Source organism: Taudactylus pleione, unplaced genomic scaffold, assembly GCF_031769625.1.
Source record: "Taudactylus pleione unplaced genomic scaffold, aTauple2 ptg000150l, whole genome shotgun sequence".
NCBI lineage: Eukaryota > Metazoa > Chordata > Amphibia > Anura > Myobatrachidae > Taudactylus > Taudactylus pleione.
The window spans coordinates 666,354-680,464 of NW_028284552.1; the positions used below are offsets into that span (position 1 = coordinate 666,354).

A 14,111-nucleotide genomic window follows, 5' to 3' on the forward strand; every position below is an offset into this window, starting at 1 on the left:
TCAGGCCATTCTCAGAGCCCACTACACTTGCCCAGACGTTGTACGGCCTCCGTGATCGGAACCCCGTGTGGCGCCCAGGAGAAACCAGCGCCATCTTACAGAGAGCCCGGCCGCCCTGTCGCTGCTGCATGCCGCTGCTTCTGACACCCGGAGCCAGGTCAATGTGCGGTCTCCAGGATCAGAGCTCTGTACAGTGCCCAGGAGAACTGAGTAAGTATGCGGCTTCCAGGACAGAAGCCCCGTGCAGCGCTCAGGAGATGCCAGCGCCATCTTACAAGGGGAGCTCGACCTTCCTCTTAGTAGTTGTTAGCTGTAGTTAATCCAACTGTTGCTACTACCTCCTCGAGATCCCCAGGGTGGCTCCAGACGGCAGGACAGCTGCAGTCTGGATTTCACTCCCACAGAGCAGCTCATTACTGGCTGCAGAAAGGCCGGCGTTTGGGTATTGCTGAGCACAGCTGATCTGCCGTCACCATCAGTCATTTTCTTCTGGCAGGTTTCAAAGTCTGCGGTGCCTTCACCCTACAGGTCTGTTACTGAGACACCAGCTCCTGCTATACCTGAGTGAATTGCTGCTCCATCTTCCTCCTCCTGTGTCTGCTAGAGATTCTGACTATATCATAAAGAAACTATTTATCCTGGTTCCTCCCATTCTATGTAACCCTGCATTCATCCCTGGAATAGCTACTGTTTGGGATATAGTGAGTTGCTATAAAGCCACTTTGCTGGCCTTGAGCAAGTCTTCTCACTTTATCCTCTCCAGCACAATACCCCTTCTTTACAGCTGGATTTACCTTTGTGATTTATCTGCGCTTTGCTGCTGCCACTTGCTGGGTGTCCAGTGAATTACTCTCCCGGACTATTTTGCTTGTTCTTCTCTAGTTAGCCTAACATGCTTCTCTAATGTAAGTCATTTTTTGGTCCCCTGGGACCTTGTGGCCTCTGTGACAACCTATATGTACAACAAATGCTAAATAACCAGTTATCTAGTTGATTATCTAAGTGAGGGATACCGCTACAAAACAAGACAGAACGCAGGGACAAAAAATATGCTGAAATATTGAGGAAACTTAAAGCGGGTCTACCCCACATACATCCCACCTTGACGATGCCTCAGAAGACCAAAAAACTCGCACAGACGCCATCAGACAATTTCTTTGGCACCAAAAGTAAACCAACTCCATTGTCAGTAGATTGCCTTGATACCTCCTGTCCCCATTCATCATCGGATATTGAAATTGATCCCCAAATACAGGGGGTAATGACAAATCTTCTAGAGGGCGTCAAAGTCGCTTTTCAACAGGAGCTTGCCAATTACTTTAAATCAGAAATTTCCTCTCTTGGTGCTAGAACAGACCCGTTGGAATCTAGAACAGATGATCTCTGTTGCTAAGGAGCTCTCACGTTTACATACTGAAGTCGAATTTCTCAAAGAAACACAAGAGAAATCCGAGAACCGCTCCCGTTGTAACAACCTTAGAATCCGTAATGTGTCAGAAACACTCTCTACTTCAGACCTGCAGTCTTTTCTGTGCAGCCTCTTTCAGCATATCCTCCCAAATCTCATGAAAAGAGCACATCGTGCCCTCCGTGCTAGATCATCCTCAGCCCAACCTCCCCGTGAAATTACTGCATTATTACCATACCAAGGAACGGTTACCTCAGGCTACTAGAGACACATCTGTTATCACCTTTTCATGTTATGGATATCTAACTGTTCTAGGATTTGGCCCCCTCCACCATTCAGAAGCGACGAGACCAACCTATCACTCGGGAATGAGATTGAAATACCGGCGGCTGTTTAGCTTCCGGTTCAAATCCCGACAGCGGATTCCCGACAGGATGAAGATCCCGACTGGGGCAGGTAAGTTCCGTAACCCTCCCCTGCCCCCCCCCCCAACCCTGCCTTAGTGGTGCCCAACATTAACCTACCCCCGGGGGTGCCTAACCCTAACCCTCTCTTACTGCTCCAGAAGAATTCTAGAGTGCTAGGCCTGCTACTGGTATAGGGGTGGATCTTCATCCCAGAAGGGGACCAAGAAGACTTCTGCTAGTAGTAGTTTTAAAAAAAAATTGACTGTTAAACAATCCTTTGATAGAGGAAGCATGTTTAACAGCTATCACACAGTTGCACAACGCATCACTGATGCCATAACAGATATGCATCCAATATGCGTCATTAATGCAGTTGGTTTTAGACAGTTAATTGAGGTCCTGTGTCACTGCTACTAAATCCCATCTAGATTACACTGCACTAGAAAAGCAAGTTCCCGCCTGCACATGGACATTAAAAAAAAAAAAAAAAAACTGAATTAGCGCCCTCCAAAATGCTGTTGTACCCACTGTCCACTTAACCACAGATATGTGGACAAGCACAACAGGGCAAACTAAAGATTAGATCACTGTGACAGCCCACTGGGTGGGTGTATTGACTTCAGCAACACTAACAGCAGCAGCATCTAACAAATGCCGCTCATTCAGAGGCAAGCTACTCTGTGTATCATCTGCTTCTCTATGAGGCATACCGGTGTTAACCTTTTTAAAAAAAACTCAGGGAAGTCAATGCAAAATGGTTTACCCTGCTTGGACTCTCCTCGGGATTTGTGATTTCTGACAACACCACAAATATTGTAAGAGCATTACAGCTGGGTGATTTCGAACACGTCCCATGCTTTGCTCACACAATTTGGTGGTGCAGAATTTTTTAAAAAAAGTGACAGGGCCATGCAGGAGATGCTGTCTGTGGTCCGAGAAATTTCAGGACATTTTCGGCATTCAGCAGCTGCATGTAGAAGATTGCAACACCTGCAAGAACAATTTAATTTGACTTGCCACCAGCAAGAGGTAGTAACAATGTGGAATTCCACCCTTTATATGCTTCAGCGGATGGAGGAACAGCAAAAAGCCATTCAAAGCTACACAATGTGCCATGACATAGGAAGAATGTACCTTACTCAGCGCAGTGGAGAATACTTTCTGTGTTGTGCAAGGTGCTTAAACCCTTCCAAGTTGTCACCTGTGAAGTGAATTCAGACACTGCCAGCTTGAGTTAGGTCTTTCCCCTAATTAGACTTTTGGAAAAGCAGCTTGAGAAACTGAAGGAGTTGAAACAAAACGATTCCGCTAAGAATGTTGGACTTGTAGATCAAGTCCTTTATTTACTTCGCCAGGACCAAGGGTTGTTAGCATCTTAAAATCAGATCAATACAATTTGGTGACCTGCTCGATCCTAGGTTTAAGTCGTACGTTGTGTCTTTCATTCCAACGGACACAGGACCTGATTCAGAGCTGCTCGCTAGATGTATACTTTCGCACGATGTGTGTGCAAATTGCGTAGGCAGTGCAATCGCACAGCAATACATTAGCACGCCCAGCATTTTTTAGAGAGCGATCACATAGTGTGTGCAGACACCCACCAGCCTGTTTTAAGACGCCCACTTGTGCACATCATGTCAAGGAAGTGTATGCAACCATCAGTACTTTGGATACCATCGGATGCTATCGCAGCGCTTGAGGTTGACCATATCCTGCCGCAAGCACTGCGAGCACTTCAGTGTAAAAACAAGCCAGATGACGTGTACTATGATGCTGTCTTATAATTATGCACACCTCTAAAACGCTGTTGAGATGCTCAGGCACGTGCACCTCCACTCCTCCATTTTTAATGGCCAGCCTCTGTTACCACCTACAAACGGATTCTCCTGTCACTCTCTCTGCTGGGCTGTCTATGTGAAGTGAGCGAATGCTAAGGTATGCACATGTGCACAAAGCATACACACTGCATACCATCGACAGCAGTGAGAGTATGCATCTTAGCGAGTGGGTCTGAATCAGGCCCACAGATCTGAGATGCAGAGAGCTGTTGGTGAGCAAATTGTCAGATCAAGGGGCACGTGGAACGGCTGATGCAGATGAGTCAACACAACGCCTGGTCTAAAAAAAAACTGCATAAAATTTGTGACACATCTACAGCAACTCTAACTGATACGGTCACCATTCAAAGAATTGTTGAGTATTATTTTAATGATAGTGTTCAAATATACATGTCAGACAGTCTGTTTGACTACTGGTAGAAAAAAAAGGCAAATTGGAGGCCCTTGCACAAACTGGGTCTGCTTTACTAAAGCTGCCCACCCTCCACTGTGTACTCAGAAAGAGCACAGCCGAAAACATTGTCAGCAATCGGCGTAGGAGGCTGCTTCCTCAAAATGTGGAATAGATGATGTTCATCAAAATGAACTACAAATTCCATGAGGAAGACCTTTACTGGCAATTACGTCCAAGTCCAGAGGCTCTTGTACTGTTGGATTCCAACAATGACAAATTAATATTCGGTCTGATTCAGCAGGGATAGCAACTGCAAAGCTGCACACAGGCAGCTTTGCAATTGCGATCCTTGCTATTATGCAAATGCAGGTGTATGACACCCCCTGCTGCATTTGCGATCCCAGCACCGCAATGGAGGTCACAGGCTGGGATCACCATCGCAACCATCAGTGGCTTACTCAGACTGGCCGGCTTATGAGCCCAGGTTACTGCATTGATCAACGCACATCCTGGGCTGGCCACGCTCAGAAAATGGTGCGGACAAGCCCCCGTTTCCGGGAACACCATCCGCCCCCGCACTGCCTCTTAAATGCCTCTGCATGTGACTATGCAGGACTCATTCTGCACACTTGCAGAATGGGTCCTGCGCACGCGCAGATTGCCGATAATCGGGAACCTGCAATCAGCATTGCACTGCTGAATCAGGCCCACTCTGTGAAGATGATGTATACACTGATGATAAGGGTTAGGATGTTAATGGCGACCACATCTTGCCTCCATAGAGCCAGATTGTACACTACGTAGAAATTATTGCCAGCAGTGTCAGCTGGCCATTGGTATCTTGTTTTGCGAGGGCCCAGACAAACCAATCACTTCAGCCACAAGTGGCAGTCCCAGTCGCTGAAGTGATTGGTATGTTAAACTGTGCATGTCCTGTTTAATATACACAACATAAGGGTGGGTGAAAGGGCTCAAGGACAATTCCATCTTGCACCTCTTTTCATTGTGATATGCGTTGGTTGGGGCATTGCTGACATTTTTATAGCTTATTTAACTGCAATCCCTAAATGTGCCATGTTGGAAGTTGAACTGTCACAGCTGCTGAAATTTTCGACATGTGGATGACAAATGCTGAAAATGTCCAGAAATGTTTATGGCCACATACAGCATCTTCTGCATGCCCCTTTAATTGTAAAATAAATTCTGAAAAAACAAATTTATTTTGTGGGCAAAACATGAGACATGTTCAACCAGTTGTGATCTCCTTCTGGTGTTCCTGTGTGAAATGATGAAGAAGCACAGTAAGAGGGACTTATATCAAATCCAAAACTTGTGAAATTCAATGCCAGGATGAGGAATGTTTCCTCGATTTTGAATCCAAGCCTGGTGGGAAAACTCCAGCCAGGGCTCGGATCCCCCTCCTCCCTCATAAATCTTCTTCGGGATAAAAAAAATAAATTAAAGTTACCAACAAATCAATCCTTCCTTTCACTAAATATATACTCTACCTCACTCTGGCCACTGATCTAGTTCTTTATTAATGAAAAGCTATTGCCACTCTGTTTACTAGATGTGCCATGTTGGAAGTTCAATTGCCACAGCCGCTGAAATCTTCGACATGCAGTTGATGAATGCAGAATTTTTTTTCCCCACAGGCAGCATCTCCTCCATGCCCCCTTGATTTTGTTTTTCAAAATTCTGAACCACCGAAGAGCTCCACTGGGGCAGGGACGGATGTGAACGCGAAAATTTTCTCTGTAAATGCCTTTCCCCTCCTCCCTAATAAATTTGTTTCGGAATCCATAACTTAAATTACATTTACTACAAATCAATCCTTATTTCCTCTCCTTGTCTTCACCTACAAACATACTCCACCTCCATCAGGTCTCTAATCTAGTTCTTGATTAATGAAAATGTTCTTGGGTCATATAGTTTATTACACTGCCATCCTGTCTGCCACTGCAGTTCCATTCTCTTTCCCAGATGTGCCACATTGGAAGTTGAATTGCCACGTTTTTGTGCCACCAACTGCTGATGCTTAGCTTAGAGCCTGATTCAGTAAGCAATGCAAAGGAGAGAATGCACGCACCCGTCCGTTGCGAGAATATGCTAATCAATGCATATGCACGGAGACAGCAGCACAAGATGCAGCCGCCCATCTCCCTTTACTCAAAGCCTGATGAGTATGCAAGATAGCATAAATATCGGTAACATTGAGAACCATCAACCACATTTGCATAATAGTGGTTGAACCAGACCTCGCGCAGGATCTTGGCAACTTTGTGTGCATGGAGTTGATGTTATTGAGGTTAATAATACTGTAGGGACAAAAACAGGCCCAAATTATGTGATTTTAGCTGTTTTTATAAAAAGTATAGAGCTAAAACCAAAACACGGGGGTCGGATCACATCTCTAATTTACATGTATATAAGTAATATGGATGTCAGTACTGAGCTGAGGAGATTATGCAGAACTAGACATCTTGTATGCAAATATTTTTCTTCCTTATTTACAAATAACTAGAAAACAAAACCGTGCTCCAAGTTAGACTGGCAGATGCTTTACATATGCATACTGACAGCTATATCTCCACTCACCATGTATGCCAAGGAGTATTACTGGTGAGATGCATGTAATGTAACATGGTGAACACTTAACAACACAATTCCGAATACTGACAGGATGTTCTAGTTTGCAATCTCCTGAGAGAATCCATAAATTGGGCCCTGCTGCTGTTGCTGTAATGTAAAGCTAATAACACAGGCAGCATAAAGACATATTGGCATTGTATGAGAGACGAGGATGTTGCTGAAATCACGCTGTGATAGAATGAATTGTCTGCAAGATGTAGTTCAACAGATCCATTGTGAGAAGTGACATTTATGGTGGACAATAGTGACAGCTTATGCTAGATTGTGGTACAATGTAATATCTTGTAAAGAAAAGATATGTGACAGCTTGAAGGTTTAACCCATTACATCCGTAAAAAATTAACAAATCATTCTGTGAAAAAATGTTATGCAAATCTCAACACAATGGGCCTGATTCAGAACTGGAAGCAAAGTCCTATTTGTGGATGGATCTTGCCTTTTTTTGCACCATGCAAGCGTCTGAGCCTGCATATGTAACTATGAGCAAGGATGTAAATATCTGATCCATTTGCAGCTGACTGGGTGTAACTGGCATTCAGTTAAACTATGTGTTCTGAGGGAGTGATTGGTGTACAGGTGGTATAGCTGGCTATGCAGAGAGGAGCATATGCATAGATTTGTCTTATTTCAGACAAATAAGACAAGGATAGGACTGGTAAAAATGCGTGTGGATGGTGGTGATGGCTACTTTCACAAGCGAATGACAGTGGCGGTGCACCCGGATGGATGTGGCCATCTCTGAAAACAGACAAAGGTCCGTATTAATTTCTAAGCACAAAATGCATCTGCATTTGCATGCAGCACTGTACAGAGTTGCACAGAAATCCGCATCTAGATATTTGTTACAGACTGCACATGTGTCAAGATCTGAATACGTAACTTTAAGCAAATACAGGCGAGATCATCTCAGTCACATCTCCACTTGTGTGGGTGTAACTGAGGGGCAATGGTGTGCTCGCACATAAGATAAATATTCTGTGGGCTATTTAGAGGTGGGCATTCGCACAGATCTGGCTAATTTCGGATAGATGTCTTGAACCGAGGATAAGTCTGGTGCTAATGCTGAGGATGATGACTACTGCTTTCATCAGCATATGGATGGGGCTGTGTGGTTGCCTAGATGAAGCAGACTATGAAAACAGACGGTGAACCGCATTTATTTCGAAATGTGAAAGAGGCCACAATAGCGACTCTGAATCAGTGATTTGTTCTGCATAACACTGTGACCAAATTCTAAAGCAGCTATGTTACTATTTGAATTACACACAGATGGAGCAGATACATTTCATGATCACCTTAATGCTGTACTACCATCAAGGTAAAGTATTTACTATGCTGCTCTTCCTCATAGGGAAAACACTATGAGCTGCTACATCCAGTCGTGTTTTCTAAGGCTCCAATAGAAACAAATTAGAAGTGAGTGAGAGGACCAATCACAGGCCATAATCTGTTGATAGCAGAGTGTGACTGTTCCTCCCTTCCTGCTGGATTGCAGCTAGGCTATAAGAGGAATGGTTAGTGAGAGGCGTACATTAGTAAATCATTTTACTAGGTGTTAGTACATGTTTAAAGGACCAGCAAATGTAAAATGCAATTTGCTTTCTATGAAAGTGCTATTAGTACCATTCACAAATATGAGGGTGGTTCAATAAGTAGGGTAACAAGACCTCTCACATCTGTAATGTTCTCTATTTCATTCTACTTTCCCGCCAAGCCAGAGCAGGTAGACCACCGATTACCCTCACAACCATAGACTGTGCCTTATATCAGTCATCCTGTGCCAGCATCAGTTGTAAGATGGCGAGACTGGCGGAAACATGGTCAAACATGGAGGTGCACAGTGTGATCAGATTTCTGCTTCTAAAGGGCACATCATCAGCAGCCTAAATTCACCGCCAACTTTTAGAGGTGTATGGTGATAACGTCATGTCACAGAATCAGGTTTGGGTTTGGTGCACTGACTTTGATAATGTCATGACAAACTTTCAAGATGAGCAGCGATCCGGCCAGGCCAAGTTCGTCCACCGCAAATTTGTGCCACATTGAAGGTCTGATTCAGGAGAACAGACACATTTGAGTTAGTGATATTGCTGACAAACTGAACATCTTAGTGGGTACTATACACAATATCGTTCATGAGCAACTGGGGTACAGGAAAAAAAAGCGTCCATGCTGGGTACCTAAGCAACTCACAGAAATTCACAAAACCAATAGGATTGGAATGTCTCTCGTGAACCTGACGCGGTACCGTGAGGAGGGAGAGCAGTTCCTGCAGTGTGTTGTTACAGGCAATAAAAAGTGAGTGCACCATGTGACACCAGAGACTAAGCAACCATCCATGACATGGAAACACGCATCGTCCCCACCTTCAAAGAAATTCAAAACAACTCCATCAGCAAAGAAGGTCATGGCCACTGTGTTTTGTAACCACAAGGGTGTGCTTCTTGTTGATTTCCTCACCAAGGGAGATCCTGTGAATGCTGTCCGCTATTGTGACATACTGAGTCGGTTTCAGAGGGCAATTTGTCGAAAAGGACCTGAGTTGCAGTGAACAGGCGTCGTAGTGCTGCACGGCCACACTCAGCAACCGCACGCTTGAGTTGTTATGGTGATATCTTTGGGTGGTACTTTACCATCCTCCCTACAGTCCTGACCTGGCACCAAGTGATTTCTGTTTGGACCACTGAAGAAGCACCTGGGTGTAAGGCAATTCGCAAATGACTGTGAAGTTCAGCAAGCCATTATGTCCTCACTTCAGGCGATTGACACCAATTTCTTCTATGCAGGGATAGATGACTTGGTGTACCGTTGGAACATATGCTTAAACAAGTATGGAGACGATGTAGAAAAAGAATCTGTACCAAGGCCATACTATTGATTATACATATATGTATGAGTTGAATAAATTTATCAGATCTGATGCAATGTGTCTGAATGACTGTACACACGGACAGATGCACGTAGCAGTAATTTGTTTGTTGGCTATACAAAATATATATCGCATAGTGTGTACCCAGCTTGAGTGGAGTAGGGTGGACACTTTTGGTACACTGAGTAGAAAAAAGCTTGATTGCCACAGGATATATGCATGTTGAAGTCTATAAAGTAGAAGTCTGTACGTCAGCAAATATAGTGAAGTTCTGCAATGGTTTCATAAATGTGACATGTAGCTGCCCAGTCCCCAGATTTCAATCCAATTGAGTTTGCAGATGGACTGAGCCACTAGCTAATTTGTAACAACTTGGCAACATTGGGTTAAAGGCTACACTGTCCTGCAAGTCCATCCCCAACAAACATTGGGCCTGATTCAGAGCCGTTCGCTATTTGCGGTCGTTCGTTCAAAAACAAGGGATGGCTATTCAAATGATCCGTTCGCAAATTGCAATCTGTTCACACCTCTAAGTCTGAACGAGTGAGCAAAACATACGCTCGTTTATTTGATAAAAACGCCCCCTGGCCGCTCGCACCATACGTCATGTCCGCTATTTATTAGATTAATCGAGTACATCGAACAGGATATGAACTGCTCGCTATTCTTGTGGTTGGTTTTTTCAACCGCTATTTTGCGAGCAGTTCTGAGTTAAAAAAAAACAAGTGACTTGGTCAATGACGCTGCTATATTAATTATGCACACCCATAAAACGCCCGTTTTGACCTTTAAGCACGTCTGCGATCGGATCTCCACTCCCCGTTTTCAAGCACCTTCCCCTGTTACCACCCACATACGCCTCATTCTGTCACTCAAAATAGCAGGCACTCGCTATATTGCGTACAAATGATTTTCGGCCGCACTGACTGGTTCGCGCATGCGTACTAAAAACCGTACGCATGCGCAGATGTGCGAACATCGCTCGGAACGAGCGTACTGCCGATAGCGAGTGGCTCTGAATGAGGGCCCTAGTTTGTTTCTTTCATGCTATTATGTAGATGTACCTAATGCTGGGCATACACAGCCAGATAAAATGTCTGTCAGACCGACAGACATTTTATCTGGCCGGCTGCCAGCTGCAGATGTCGCCGGCATACACTGTAAGAGAAATCTCAGTGTATAGCCCGACATCCACGCTCCACCCCCAGGGGAGGAGACATTTCCCTGTTCCTTCCGTAGGAAGGAACACAGGAAATGTCTGTCTGTCGGCCGCGCTGGGCATACACTGCCCGATGCGGCCGACAGTTACCGGGTAAATATCGCATCGGACGGGCATGCTGGACAATCCTGCATGCCCGACCGAGCAATATTTAACCCTCGGTCGCCCGCACACACGCTACAATTATCGGGGCGATCCGCCGATATCAGGCGGATCGCCCCGATAATTGTAGCGTGTATGGCCAGCATAACAAATATGTAATATATTCAGTGTGAAATTAAATAAAGAAAATATTTACTCTTAAGCTGGGTACATACTATACGATTGTATGCAAAGCCGACAGGACGACGTAATGTAATGATACATCGCACTGTCCGTACATACTGCACGATGCGGTGTACGACGGCGCGATGTGTTGTTCAATGCTGCACTTAGCAGCATGGCGCTGTTCATCGTATCATGTGATGAATGACCCTCATGTGACCAGGTGTACACGCTATACGATAAGCCAGATATATCATACCGATCTCCACATCGGATAGACATATTGTGTGAGTGATCGCATAGTGTGTATCCTGCTTTAGTCTGTATTGTAAAAAGTCTCCCTTTCATGAAACAGTGTGAATAGTTATTATTCCTACACTCTTACATAGGCAACCATTCTAGGCTAACGCAGTAGTTACTTGTTATACATTAATTAGGACACAAAACTAACTTGTCACTCAATCATCAGTGTAAAGTGAAATGCGGATTAAACATGATGCATAAGAAGAGCTTTTAGATCCAGAAGACTGGAATCATTGAGGCTATAGATAAAATAAAGATTTTGTTTTTTACATTTAACAAGTGCTGTATTGAAGTAAATCTTTATGTACATTGATCAGCTTTACACTTTAGATTAGGCTGATTTTATACTTACTAGAAGGATAAAAATGTCTACATTAGAGCCATTACTGAAGATCTATTAATATTTTTATATGTGTTTTAAGACTTGAATATAATATATAGCTCAAGATTAAAACTAATAATTTGAAAGCAAATATTTAATTTCTATATTTCTGTATTACATATATAGACTAGTGACATATTGAGGTAGCAATAATAATAGCTAAATGAGACAGCTCTGTCTCCTCCCTTTCTACTCAGTGAATCTTCCCCACACAAAGAGCAGATGTTTTACTCACTGAAGCTGTCAAATGCATTCTCAGGCTGAATCTGATAGATCTAAGGGATATGCCAAATACTGGCAATGTAACGAACATTGAAAAGTTATCAGTAAAATGAATATGGCTTTAAATAGTTGTATAGGATAGAGGTTCCGACCAACATCACATTCCAGATGATCTACAGGAATATGGACACCAGCTCTTTTTCAAGCACATTCATAGGCACCACTCTGTTGGTGTTAATACTTGGACTGTAGTCAGGAGAAATGTGATATGAGTGTCACTATAAAAAAATTAAATAAAGCTACAGCTACTTTCACTGAAAGATTAACTTAATAACAATGAAAAAAAATAGATCATCTTTAAAAGAGACAACACTGTAGAAAAAAACCATACTGTGAGTGCCACAATGTTTGTCATATGTAATAAACTGAGAATATAAATGGCAAAGAGCTAAAAACAGTAAATTACACTGATAATATGACTCTGAAATTAAAAATAAATGTTCTTCACTTACCCTATCCCAGCTGAACGACAGGCCTATCCTTTCCAGCTGCTGCCTCATGTTCTTAATATTACTGCAAGATACAATTATATAGCATGGATGTGTTATAATATGTTGTACAAGGATTGCTTTAGTAAGAGAATAATGTATTGTCGAATAAAGTACATTTTTTGAAAAATGCTAAGCTTAGAGCCTATCAGTAGCGACAAGGGTTGGGTCTGACAATCAGGGTTGCATAAATATCGGATTTTAAAAAAATAAATAAAAAATGGATTTATTTGATTTAAATCAGATTTTTTGGACTTAAATAAAAAATTTAATAATTTTTTTTTTAAGTAAACATTTTACATTTTTAAATGTTTATTTTAAAACAAGTTTTAATAAAAAATTCTATTTAAATAAAATAAATCAGTTTTTTTTTTTTTTTTTTTTTTAAACCCAATTTTATGCAACCACTGTCTGAAAATTACAGAGAACAAGCACAGTGTGAAAGCACAAACCTGCCTAAGTTTGCTCATAGCCTGTATGGAGGAATAGCATAAATCAAAGTCTAACATACACCTTATTCTACTTAAGTTACATTAGGTCTAAAACCATTTTTATCAAGTAAGAGCGATAGGCAGGCAGGAGGGATATGAAGAGGTAAGACCTCAGTTTTAGTTTAAATCATTTTATAACCTGACAAAACACCATAGTCCATGAGTATCTTATACAAATTTGGGAGAGAGGTGTGGGGAGATATGAGAGAGAGGAGAATATTGTTGGCAAACAGAGATATTTAAAATCAGATGTGCAGACTGCTGTGCCTTTAATGCCAGACGAAAGGCGAATTCGTACCGCGAGGGACTCAGTAGTTAGGGTATCACAATCTGTTTCATTCCCACTAGGCTACCAGTGGAGCGTCTCTCCTCAGTGGTACAATCTCAGCATATTTCAGCTTGTCTAGTCCCATGGTCTGTCTGTGGTCCTGTAGGATTTGGACGATTGTCTGATTCAGCAGCTGTGGGCTGCACATGTTACCTCCTTGATTTAAGTCTGCTCCACAGTGCTTCCTGGTCAGTTTGTGTCAGACTCCATGTTTCAGGTTCCTGCTCATCTGATTCTTTGCATTCCTGTAACATTGCATTCATTCCTGTACAAGAGCATTCTGCATTTGAGACACCTGACATAGGGCAAAAATCAGGGGTGACAAAGTGCACCCTTGTTTAGTGCAAATTGTAATACACAGAGGAAAGGAGACAAGTCCACTCAGGTAGACCCTAGCGGATGAAAAAGTATAAGGGGTTCAGTACAGCGGCATCCCGGCATCACTGAAAATCACTATCGTCCCCAGGTAAGTATTCTCTAACCTGTTCTACCCCCTAACCCTCCCTTAGGGGTGCCTAACCCTAACCTCCCCCCTAAGTGCCTAACCCTAATCCCCCCTTCCCCGCCACCTAAACCAAAATCTCCCGGGAGGGGGGGTGCCTAACCCCAAGTCCCCCCGAGAACTCTAAACTAACCCTCCCCCAATGGCTGTCGATTGGTAAGCCGGGTGTCGGGCTCCCGGCGTAGGGAAAATGACAGGTGTCGGGATTTCGATGCCTGTCATTTAACCCTTGCTGGGTTTATACAGTCGGGATTCCGTCCATCGGCTTCCTGACTGGTTCCCAG

The 14,111-nt window shown here is 43.3% G+C and overlaps 1 protein-coding gene across 4 annotated transcripts in view; it reads right to left on the reverse strand.

Moving 5' to 3' along the window:
- LARS2 (leucyl-tRNA synthetase 2, mitochondrial) overlaps positions 1-14,111 on the reverse strand; it is a 268,441-nt gene that overhangs the window by 138,944 nt on the left and 115,386 nt on the right. For all 4 annotated transcript variants that reach the window (XM_088474262.1, XM_088474260.1, XM_088474261.1 and 1 more), the window contains exon 5: positions 12,471-12,531. In XM_088474262.1, coding sequence (XP_088330388.1) covers positions 12,471-12,531 — 61 coding nt within the window. The remainder of the gene's footprint in view (positions 1-12,470; positions 12,532-14,111) is intronic.